Source organism: Eucyclogobius newberryi, unplaced genomic scaffold (assembly GCF_026437365.1).
Source record: "Eucyclogobius newberryi isolate DKJ021-1_F unplaced genomic scaffold, fEucNew1.0.hap1 SCAF_31, whole genome shotgun sequence".
NCBI classification, from domain to species: domain Eukaryota; kingdom Metazoa; phylum Chordata; class Actinopteri; order Gobiiformes; family Gobiidae; genus Eucyclogobius; species Eucyclogobius newberryi.
Window position 1 is genome coordinate 528532 of NW_027315957.1, and position 12516 is coordinate 541047.

At 55.7% G+C, this 12516-nt stretch overlaps 1 protein-coding gene across 1 annotated transcript in view; it reads right to left on the minus strand.

Annotated features, from left to right (window-relative positions):
- LOC140374767 (uncharacterized) overlaps positions 1-11803 on the minus strand; it is a 56596-nt gene extending 44793 nt beyond the window's left edge. Inside the window, exons 1-4 of the mRNA XM_072461768.1 lie at positions 11566-11803; positions 5865-6003; positions 5618-5760; positions 718-770 (exon numbers count right to left, since the gene is read on the minus strand). Of these exons, the coding sequence (XP_072317869.1) occupies positions 718-770; positions 5618-5760; positions 5865-6003; positions 11566-11753 (523 nt within the window). The 5' untranslated portion in view covers positions 11754-11803. The remainder of the gene's footprint in view (positions 1-717; positions 771-5617; positions 5761-5864; positions 6004-11565) is intronic.
- Between the last annotated feature and the right edge of the window lie 713 nt (positions 11804-12516).

The window sequence follows — 12516 nt, forward strand, 5'->3', positions numbered from 1 at the left end:
GAAATTCATGTGCAATCTATGTGCTGTCGTGACACATATTCATGTGCAATTACTGTCGTGGTCACATGCAATGGTATTTATTTATTTATTTGTCTATGGGAGTTTTTATTTATTTATAGGAGATCTTCTACTGAAAGTGTTTTTCAGACTTCCTATAAGTGATCTGTTCTTCTGTATCTACCTCTGTATCTACCTGCGTTGCACCAATGAAATTTCCTCATGTGGGACAATAAAGGAATATCTTATCTTATCTTATCTTATCTTATATAATATATATATATAATATAATATATAATATATATATATATATATATATATATATATATATATATATTATATAATGGGCGGCAGTAGCTCAGTGGTAGAGTGCTCGTCTTCTGATCCAAAGGTCGGCGGTTCGACTCCCCGCTCAGTCAGAGCGGTCAGATCCACTGGCCCGCAGGTTGGCGGTGCGATCGCAGCTGCCTCATGTGAATACTGCCGTTGTGTCCTTGGGCAAGACACTTAACCCAACTTGCCCCCCAGTGTCTGCGTACATCTGGGGTGTGAATGTGTGTGTGAATGGGTGACTGGTTCCTTGATGTAAAGCGCTTTGAGTAGCTATATAAATGTGACCATTTATTTACCATTTATAATATATATATATATATATATACACACACACACACATACACATATACTGTAATGTACAGGATTATACTTTGCTGAATGTCTCACCTCTAAAGTGCTGCAGGCCTGAAATGTCCGGGATGTGAGGGTCAGAGTAGTGTCTGCACAACACACAACATGAAACACACACATGAAACACACACATGAAACACACAGATGAAACACACACATGAAACACACAGATGAAACACACAAGATGAAACACACACATGAAACACACACATGACACACACAGATGAAACACACAAGATGAAACACACACATGAAACACACACATGAAACACACACATGAAACACACACATGAAACACACACATGAAACACACACATGAAACACACACATGACACAGTCAACGGCTCCAGTCCCCCGCCTAAGGTCCAAAGTCACTGGGACAAGAGGCCCAGAGTCACTGGGACATGAGTCACTGGGACACGAGGCCCAGAGTCACTGGGACATGAGTCACTGAGACACGAGGCCCAGAGTCACTGGGACATGAGTCACTGGGACACGAGGCCCAGAGTCACTGGGACATGAGTCACTGGGACACGAGGTCCAGAGTCACTGGGACACGAGGCCCAGAGTCACTGGGACATGAGTCACTGGGACACGAGGTCCAGAGTCACTGGGACATGAGTCACTGGGACACGAGGCCCAGAGTCACTGGGACATGAGTCACTGGGACACGAGGCCCAGAGTCACTGGGACACGAGGCCCAGAGTCACTGGGACATGAGTCACTGGGACACGAGGTCCAGAGTCACTGGGACATGAGTCACTGGGACACGAGGTCCAGAGTCACTGGGACATAAGTCACTGGGACACGAGGTCCAGAGTCACTGGGACACGAGGCCCAGAGTCACTGGGACATGAGTCACTGGGACACGAGGTCCAGAGTCACTGGGACATGAGTCACTGGGACACGAGGCCCAGAGTCACTGGGACATGAGTCACTGGGACACGAGGCCCAGAGACACTGGGACACGAGGCCCAGAGTCACTGGGACATGAGTCATTGGGACACGAGGTCCAGAGTCACTGGGACACGAGGCCCAGAGTCACTGGGACATGAGTCACTGGGACACGAGGTCCAGAGTCACTGGGACATGAGTCACTGGGACACGAGGTCCAGAGTCACTGGGACACGAGGCCCAGAGTCACTGGGACACGAGGTCCAGAGTCACTGGGACACGAGGCCCAGAGTCACAGGGACACGAGTCACTGGGACACGAGCCCCAGAGTCACTGGGACACGAGGCCCAGAGTCACTGGGACACGAGGTCCAGAGTCACTGGGACATGAGTCACTGAGACACGAGGCCCAGAGTCACTGGGACATGAGTCACTGGGACACGAGGCCCAGAGTCACTGGGACACGAGGTCTAGAGTCACTGGGACACAAGGCTCAGAGTCACTGGGACATGAGTCACTGGGACACGAGGTCCAGAGTCACTGGGACACGAGGCCCAGAGTCACTGGGACACGAGGTCCAGAGTCACTGGGACACGAGGCCCAGAGTCACAGGGACACGAGTCACTGGGACACGAGGTCCAGAGTCACTGGGACACGAGTCACTGGGACACGAGGCCCAGAGAAACTGGGACACGAGGCCCAGAGTCACTGGGACATGAGTCACTGGGACACGAGGTCCAGAGTCACTGGGACACGAGGCCCAGAGTCACTGGGACACGAGGTCCAGAGACACTGGGACACGAGTCACTGGGACACGAGGCCCAGAGTCACTGGGACACGAGGCCCAGAGTCACTGGGACACGAGTCACTGGGACACGAGGCCCAGAGACACTGGGACATGAGTCACTGGGACACGAGCCCCAGAGTCACTGGGACACGAGGTCCAGAGTCACTGGGACACGAGTCACTGGGACACGAGGCCCAGAGACACTGGGACACGAGGCCCAGAGTCACTGGGACATGAGTCACTGGGACACGAGGCCCAGAGTCACTGAGACATGAGTCACTGGGACACGAGGTCCAGAGTCACTGGGACATGAGTCACTGGGACACGAGGCCCAGAGTCACTGAGACATGAGTCACTGGGACACGAGGTCCAGAGTCACTGGGACACGAGGCCCAGAGTCACTGGGACATGAGTCACTGGGACACGAGGTCCAGAGTCACTGGGACATGAGTCACTGGGACACGAGGTCCAGAGTCACTGGGACACGAGGCCCAGAGTCACTGGGACATGAGTCACTGGGACACGAGGTCCAGAGTCACTGGGACATGAGTCACTGGGACACGAGGTCCAGAGTCACTGGGACACGAGGCCCAGAGTCACTGGGACATGAGTCACTGGGACACGAGGTCCAGAGTCACTGGGACATGAGTCACTGGGACACGAGGCCCAGAGTCACTGGGACATGAGTCACTGGGACACGAGGTCCAGAGTCACTGGGACATGAGTCACTGGGACACGAGGCCCAGAGACACTGGGACACGAGGCCCAGAGTCACTGGGACATGAGTCACTGGGACACGAGGTCCAGAGTCACTGGGACACGAGGCCCAGAGTCACTGGGACATGAGTCACTGGGACACGAGGTCCAGAGTCACTGGGACATGAGTCACTGGGACACGAGGTCCAGAGTCACTGGGACACGAGGCCCAGAGTCACTGGGACACGAGGTCCAGAGTCACTGGGACACGAGGCCCAGAGTCACAGGGACACGAGTCACTGGGACACGAGCCCCAGAGTCACTGGGACACGAGGCCCAGAGTCACTGGGACACGAGGTCCAGAGTCACTGGGACATGAGTCACTGAGACACGAGGCCCAGAGTCACTGGGACATGAGTCACTGGGACACGAGGCCCAGAGTCACTGGGACACGAGGTCTAGAGTCACTGGGACACAAGGCTCAGAGTCACTGGGACATGAGTCACTGGGACACGAGGTCCAGAGTCACTGGGACACGAGGCCCAGAGTCACTGGGACACGAGGTCCAGAGTCACTGGGACACGAGGCCCAGAGTCACAGGGACACGAGTCACTGGGACATGAGGTCCAGAGTCACTGGGACACGAGTCACTGGGACACGAGGCCCAGAGACACTGGGACACGAGGCCCAGAGTCACTGGGACATGAGTCACTGGGACACGAGGTCCAGAGTCACTGGGACACGAGGCCCAGAGTCACTGGGACACGAGGTCCAGAGACACTGGGACATGAGTCACTGGGACACGAGGCCCAGAGTCACTGGGACACGAGGCCCAGAGTCACTGGGACACGAGTCACTGGGACACGAGGCCCAGAGACACTGGGACATGAGTCACTGGGACACGAGCCCCAGAGTCACTGGGACACGAGGTCCAGAGTCACTGGGACACGAGTCACTGGGACACGAGGCCCAGAGACACTGGGACACGAGGCCCAGAGTCACTGGGACATGAGTCACTGGGACACGAGGCCCAGAGTCACTGAGACATGAGTCACTGGGACACGAGGTCCAGAGTCACTGGGACATGAGTCACTGGGACACGAGGCCCAGAGTCACTGGGACATGAGTCACTGGGACACGAGGCCCAAGTCACTGAGACATGAGTCACTGGGACACGAGGTCCAGAGTCACTGGGACACGAGGCCCAGAGTCACTGGGACATGAGTCACTGGGACACGAGGTCCAGAGTCACTGGGACATGAGTCACTGGGACACGAGGTCCAGAGTCACTGGGACATGAGTCACTGGGACACGAGGTCCAGAGTCACTGGGACACGAGGCCCAGAGTCACTGGGACATGAGTCACTGGGACACGAGGTCCAGAGTCACTGGGACATGAGTCACTGGGACACGAGGTCCAGAGTCACTGGGACATGAGTCACTGGGACACGAGGCCCAGAGACACTGGGACACGAGGCCCAGAGTCACTGGGACATGAGTCACTGGGACACGAGGTCCAGAGTCACTGGGACACGAGGCCCAGAGTCACTGGGACATGAGTCACTGGGACACGAGGTCCAGAGTCACTGGGACATGAGTCACTGGGACACGAGGTCCAGAGTCACTGGGACACGAGGCCCAGAGTCACTGGGACACGAGGCCCAGAGTCACAGGGACACGAGTCACTGGGACACGAGCCCCAGAGTCACTGGGACACGAGGCCCAGAGTCACTGGGACACGAGGTCCAGAGTCACTGGGACATGAGTCACTGAGACACGAGGCCCAGAGTCACTGGGACATGAGTCACTGGGACACGAGGCCCAGAGTCACTGGGACACGAGGCCCAGAGTCACTGGGACACGAGGCCCAGAGTCACTGGGACACGAGGTCCAGAGTCACTGGGACACGAGGCCCAGAGTCACAGGGACACGAGTCACTGGGACACGAGGTCCAGAGTCACTGGGACACGAGTCACTGGGACACGAGGCCCAGAGACACTGGGACACGAGGCCCAGAGTCACTGGGACATGAGTCACTGGGACACGAGGTCCAGAGTCACTGGGACACGAGGCCCAGAGTCACTGGGACACGAGGTCCAGAGACACTGGGACATGAGTCACTGGGACACGAGGCCCAGAGTCACTGGGACACGAGGCCCAGAGTCACTGGGACACGAGTCACTGGGACACGAGGCCCAGAGACACTGGGACATGAGTCACTGGGACACGAGCCCCAGAGTCACTGGGACACGAGGCCCAGAGTCACTGGGACACGAGGCCCAGAGACACTGGGACATGAGTCACTGGGACACGAGGCCCAGAGTCACTGGGACACGATGCCCAGAGTCACTGGGACACGAGTCACTGAGACACGAGGCCCAGAGTCACTGGGACATGAGTCACTGGGACACGAGGCCCAGAGTCACTGGGACATGAGTCACTGGGACACGAGGTCCAGAGTCACTGGGACACGAGGCCCAGAGTCACTGGGACATGAGTCACTGGGACATGAGGCCCAGAGTCACTGGGACATGAGTCACTGGGACATGAGAAAACAAACCCGGAGCAGACGAACACAGAGTCGAATCTCTCCGTCCGCTTGGACCCGGCGCCGTCTGATGATGTCACTTCCCATTCGGTCTTCGACTTCCTGTCTGCGGTCTCCATGACGACAGGCCTCACACACTCCACCGCTGTATTGAACTAACAAGACACAATCCTGGTTTAGTCCTGGTTTAGTCCTGTTCAGCACAAGTCACAGGTCAAAGGTCACAGGTCAAAGGTCACAGGTCAAAGGTCGCTCTCACCCTGATGTTGGGGCCGATGCTGAAGTTCTTGCAGTATTTTTGTAAATATACTAAAACTTCCCGATGAGAAATGAAACTGTCCAGATCCGGATCGAACGGGAAATCTGGAAACATCATGACCTCCTTAGGGAGATTAGTCCTGAAAACACGAGGAGCAGAGCATGAGGAGCAGGAGCATGAGGAGCATGAGGAGCAGGAGCATGAGGAGCAGCAGCATGAGGAGCATGAGGAGCAGCAGCATGAGGAGCAGGAGCATGAGGAGTATGAGGAGCAGGAGCATGAGGAGCATGAGGAGCAGCAGCATGAGGAGTATGAGGAGCAGCAGCATGAGGAGTATGAGGAGCAGGAGCATGAGGAGCAGCAGCATGAGGAGCAGCATGAGGAGCAGGAGCATGAGGAGCATGAGGAGCAGGAGCATGAGGAGCAGGAGCATGAGGAGCATGAGGAGCAGCAGCATGAGGAGCATGAGGAGCAGCAGCATGAGGAGTATGAGGAGCAGGAGCATGAGGAGCAGCAGCATGAGGAGCAGCAGCATGAGGAGCAGCATGAGGAGCAGGAGCATGAGGAGCAGGAGCATGAGGAGCAGGAGCATGAGGAGCATGAGGAGCAGCAGCATGAGGAGCATGAGGAGCAGCAGCATGAGGAGCAGCATGAGGAGTATGAGCATGAGGAGCATGAGGAGCAGCAGCATGAGGAGCAGCATGAGGAGCAGCAGCATGAGGAGCATGAGGAGCAGGAGCATGAGGAGCAGGAGCATCAGGAGCATGAGGAGCAGGAGCATGAGGAGCAGCAGCATGAGGAGCATGAGGAGCAGCAGCATGAGGAGCAGCATGAAGAGCAGGAGCATGAGGAGCAGCAGCATGAGGAGTATCAGGAGCAGGAGCATGAGGAGTATGAGGAGCAGGAGCATGAGGAGCAGCAGCATGAGGAGCATGAGGAGCAGCAGCATGAGGAGCAGCATGAGGAGCAGGAGCATGAGGAGCAGGAACATGAGGAGCAGGAGCATGAGGAGCATGAGGAGCATGTGGAGCAGCAGCATGAGGAGCAGGAGCATGAGGAGCAGGAACATGAGGAGCAGCAGCATGAGGAGCATGAGGAGCAGAGCATGAGGAGCAGGAGCATGAGGAGCAGGAGGAGCAGAGCATGAGGAGCAGGAGCATGAGGAGCAGGAGCATGAGGAGCAGGAGCATGAGGAGCATGAGGAGCAGCAGCATGAGGAGCAGGAGCATGAGAAGCATGAAGAGCAGGAGCATGAGGAGCATGAGGAGCAGCAGCATGAGGAGCAGGAGCATGAGGAGCATGAGGAGCAGGAGAGTGAGGAGCAGGAGCATGAGGAGCAGGAGGAGCAGAGCATGAGGAGCAGGAGCATGAGGAGCAGGAGCATGAGGAGCAAGAGCATGAGGAGCAGAAGCCTGAGGAGCAGGAGCATGAGGAGCGGCAGCATGAGGAGCAGAAGCATGAGGAGAAGAAGCATGAGGAGCAGAAGCACGAGGAGGAGCAGCACGAGGAGCAGAGGCACGAGGGGAAGAAGCAAGAGGAGCAGCAGCATGAGGAGGATGAGGAGCAGGAGCACAAGGAGCAGAAACACGAGGAGCAGAAGCATAAGGAGCAGAAGCACGAGGAGCAGAAGCATGAGGAGCACAAGCATGAGGAGCTGCAGCATGAGGAGCATGAGCATGATGAGCAGCAGCATGAGGAGCAGGAGCATGAGGAGCAGCAGCATGAGGAGCAGAAGCATGAGGAGCAGAAGCATGAGGAGCATGAGCATGAGGAGCAGGAGCATGAGGAGCAGGAGGAGCAGAGCATGAGGAGCAGGAGCATGAGGAGCAGGAGGAGCAGAGCATGAGGAGCAGGAGCATGAGGAGCATGAGGAGCAGGAGCATGAGGAGCATGAGGAGCATGAGGAGCAGCAGCATGAGGAGCAGGAGCATGAGAAGCATGAAGAGCAGGCGCATGAGGAGCAGGAGCATGAGGAGCATGAGGAGCATGAGGAGCAGCAGCATGAGGAGCAGGAGCATGAGAAGCATGAAGAGCAGGAGCATGAGGAGCAGCAGCATGAGGAGCAGGAACATGAGGAGCATGAGGAGCAGGAGCATGAGGAGCAGGAGCATGAGAAGCATGAAGAGCAGGAGCATGAGGAGCAGCAGCATGAGGAGCAGGAACATGAGGAGCATGAGGAGCAGGAGCATGAGGAGCAGGAGCATGAGGAGCAGGAGGAGCAGAGCATGAGGAGCAGGAGCATGAGGAGCAGGAGCATGAGGAGCAGGAGCATGAGGAGCAGAAGCCTGAGGAGCAGGAGCATGAGGAGCAGCAGCATGAGGAGCAGAAGCATGAGGAGAAGAAGCATGAGGAGCAGAGGCACGAGGAGCAGAAGCATGAGGAGCAGCAGCATGAGGAGCATGAGGAGCAGGAGCAAGAGGAGCAGAAACACGAGGAGCAGAAGCATAAGGAGCATGTGGAGCAGGAGCACGAGGAGCAGAAGCACGAGGAGCAGAAGCATGAGGAGCACGAGCATGAAGAGCTGCAGCATGAGGAGCATGAGCATGATGAGCAGCAGCATGAGGAGCAGGAGCATGAGGAGCAGCAGCATGAGGAGCAGAAGCATGAGGAGCAGAAGCATGAGGAGCATGAGCATGAGGAGCAGGAGCATGAGGAGCAGGAGGAGCAGAGCATGAGGAGCAGGAGCATGAGGAGCAGGAGGAGCAGGAGCATGAGGAGCAGGAGCATGAGGAGCATGAGGAGCAGGAGCATGAGGAGCATGAGGAGCAGCAGCATGAAGAGCAGGAACATGAGGAGCATGAGGAGCAGGAGCATGAGGAGCAGGAGCATGAGGAGCAGGAGCATGAGGAGCAGGAGGAGCAGAGCATGAGGAGCAGGAGCATGAGGAGCAGGAGCATGAGGAGCAGGAGCATGAGGAGCAGAAGCCTGAGGAGCAGGAGCATGAGGAGCAGCAGCATGAGGAGCAGAAGCATGAGGAGAAGAAGCATGAGGAGCAGAGGCAGGAGGAGCAGGAGCATGAGGAGGATGAGGAGCAGCAGCATGAGGAGCAGGAGCATGAGAAGCATGAAGAGCAGCAGCATGAGGAGCAGGAACATGAGGAGCATGAGGAGTAGGAGCATGAGGAGCAGGAGCATGAGGAGCAGGAGGAGCAGAGCATGAGGAGCAGGAGCATGAGGAGCAGGAGCATGAGGAGCAGAAGCCTGAGGAGCAGGAGCATGAGGAGCAGCAGCATGAGGAGCAGAAGCATGAAGAGAAGAAGCATGAGGAGCAGAGATAGGAGGAGCAGAAGCATGAGGAGCAGCAGCATGAGGAGCATGAGGAGCAGGAGCACGAGGAGCATGAGCATGAGGAGCAGCAGCACGAGGAGCAGCAGCACGAGGAGCAGGAACACAAGAAGCAGCAGCATGAGGAGCAGAAGCATGAGGAGCAGCAGCGTGAGGAGCAGGAGCATGAGGAGCAGCAGCATGAGGAGCAGAAGCACAAGGAGCAGAAGCATGAGGAGCATGAGGAGCAGCAGCACGTGGAGCAGAAGCATGGGGAGCAGGAGCACGAGGAGCAGAGCATGAGGAGCAGCAGCATGAGGAGCAGAAGCATGAGGAGCAGGAGCATGAGGAGCAGAAGCATGAGGAGCAGCAGCATGAGGAGCAGAAGCACGAGGAGCAGCAGCATGAGGAGCAGAAGCATGAGGAGCAGGAGCATGAGGAGCAGAATTATGAGGAGCAGCAGCATGAGGAGCAGAAGCATGAGGAGCAGGAGCATGAGGAGCAGCAGCATGAGGAGCAGAATTATGAGGAGCAGCAGCATGAGGAGCAGGAGCATGAGGAGCAGAAGCACGAGGAGCAGCAGCATGAGGAGCAGAAGCATGAGGAGCAGGAGCATGAGGAGCAGAATTATGAGGAGCAGCAGCATGAGGAGCAGAAGCATGAGGAGCAGGAGCATGAGGAGCAGCAGCATGAGGAGCAGGAGCATGAGGAGCAGAATTATGAGGAGCAGCAGCATGAGGAGCAGAAGCATGAGGAGCAGGAGCATGAGGAGCAGAATTATGAGGAGCAGCAGCATGAGGAGCAGAAGCATGAGGAGCAGGAGCATGAGGAGCAGCAGCATGAGGAGCAGAAGCATGAGGAGCAGGAGCATGAGGAGCAGAATTATGAGGAGCAGCAGCATGAGGAGCAGGAGCATGAGGAGCAGCAGCATGAGGAGCAGGAGCATGAGGAGCAGCAGCATGAGGAGCAGCAGCATGAGGAGCAGCAGCATGAGGAGCAGCAGCATGAGGAGCAGGAGCATGAGGAGCAGAATTATGAGGAGCAGCAGCATGAGGAGCAGAAGCATGAGGAGCAGGAGCATGAGGAGCAGAATTATGAGGAGCAGCAGCATGAGGAGCAGAAGCATGAGGAGCAGGAGCATGAGGAGCAGCAGCATGAGGAGCAGAAGCATGAGGAGCAGGAGCATGAGGAGCAGAATTATGAGGAGCAGCAGCATGAGGAGCAGGAGCATGAGGAGCAGCAGCATGAGGAGCAGGAGCATGAGGAGCAGCAGCATGAGGAGCAGCAGCATGAGGAGCAGAAGCATGAGGAGCAGCAGCATGAGGAGCAGCAGCATGAGGAGCAGCAGCATGAGGAGCATGAGGAGCAAAAGACTACTGTAACTCCTGCTCACAGCGTGTCCTAAAAGCTCCATAAAAAGCTTTCAACTGGTTCAAAATGCAGCAGCAAGATTACTAACAGGAACAAAAAGAAGAGAGCACATTACACCAGTGCTGGAGTCTCTTCACTGGCTCCCCGTCGAGTCTAGAATCACATTTAAACTCCTCCTCCTGACTTACAAAGCCATAAATGACATGGCCCCTCCCACCTCAAAGATGCTCTAGAACCATATCATCCAAACAGAGCTCTTCACTCTCTAAACGCTGGCCTTCTGGTGGTCCCAAGAGTCTCTAAAACCACAGTAGGAGGCAGAGCCTTCTGGTGGTCCCAAGAGTCTCTAAAACCACAGTAGGAGGTAGAGCCTTCTGGTGGTCCCAAGAGTCTCTAAAAGCACAGAAGGAGGTAGAGCCTTCTGGTGGTCCCAAGAGTCTCTAAAAGCAATGAAGGAGGTAGAGCCTTCTGGTGGTCCCAACAGTCTCTAAAAGCACAGTAGGAGGTAGAGCCTTCTATTGCCAAGAGTCTCTAAAAGCACAGAAGTATGTAGAGCCTTCTAGTGTCCCAAGAGTCTCTAAAAGCACAGTAGGAGGTAGAGCCTTCTGGTGCCAAGAGTCTCTAAAAGCACAGTAGGAGGTAGAGTCTTCTGGTGGTCCCAAGAGTCTCTAAAAGCACAGTAGGAGGTAGAGCCTTCTGGTGGTCCCAAGAGTCTCTAAAAGCACAGTAGGAGGTAGAGCCTTCTGGTGGTCCCAAGAGTCTCTAAAAGCACAGAAGTATGTAGAGCCTTCTAGTGTCCCAAGAGTCTCTAAAAGCACAGTAGGAGGTAGAGCCTTCTGGTGCCAAGAGTCTCTAAAAGCACAGTAGGAGGTAGAGTCTTCTGGTGGTCCCGAGAGTCTCTAAAAGCACAGTAGGGGGTAGAGCCTTCTGGTGGTCCCAAGAGTCTCTAAAAGCACAGTAGGAGGTACAGCCTTCTGGTGGTCCCAAGAGTCTCTAAAAGCACAGAAGGAGGTAGAGCCTTCTGGTGGTGCCGAGAGTCTCTAAAAGCACAGATGTGCAGTGCTTACCTCAGGTTGTGGTACATGCTGCTGTGAGTCGATGGTCCGTGTTGGTCTTCGTAGATCCAGGTTCCGCCGACGCTCGGTCCCGACTCGAACACGACCGGAGGTGAGAACGAGCCGGGTTTGGACAGAATGTGTCGAGCGGCGCAAAGACCGGCCGCCCCTGCTCCGACCACCGCCACGCGAAGAGCCATGGCCAGGACCGGGACAGGGACCAGGACCAGGACCAGGACCAGTCTGGATAGGTTTGCAGAAGTGGGCGGGGCTTGGGGACAGGTGAAAACAGGATTAACTCAAACATGCAGGACACAATCAAAATGCGACTGTGAGAAGGACAATGGAGTTTTAAGCGCCCCCTGCAGGTCGGACCACTCAGCAACACATTAGGTTTATAATTCCACTTCCTGTCTGTAATTGATGACATCACACTCGGAAATTACCCAGCAAACACTGGGCCAAAACTCATCTAATGTCACTATTTGTTTTACTTGACAATTAAAAATATGTGAGAGCGACTTTATGTTCTTGAATCGACGTTTAAAGCGTCACAAAGTTGTTTGTATAAATTCTGCATAAACTTTGACTGGAACGAGTCATGTGTGATGTCACTTCCTGTCATTTCGTACAACATTTTTCAACGTTTTCATGTCTCCTTTAACCAGAGGGACACGTCTCCTTTAACCAGAGGGACGCGTCTCCTTTGACCAGAGGGACGCGTCTCCTTTGACCAGAGGGACGCGTCTCCTTTGACCAGAGGGACGCGTCTCCTTTGACCAGAGGGACGCGTCTCCTTTGACCAGAGGGACGCGTCTCCTTTGACCAGAGGGACGCGTCTCCTTTGACCAGAGGGACGCGTCTCCTTTGACCAGAGGGACGCGTCTCCTTTGACCAGAGGGACGCGTCTCCTTTGACCAGAGGGACGCGTCTCCTTTGACCAGAGGGACGCGTCTCCTTTGA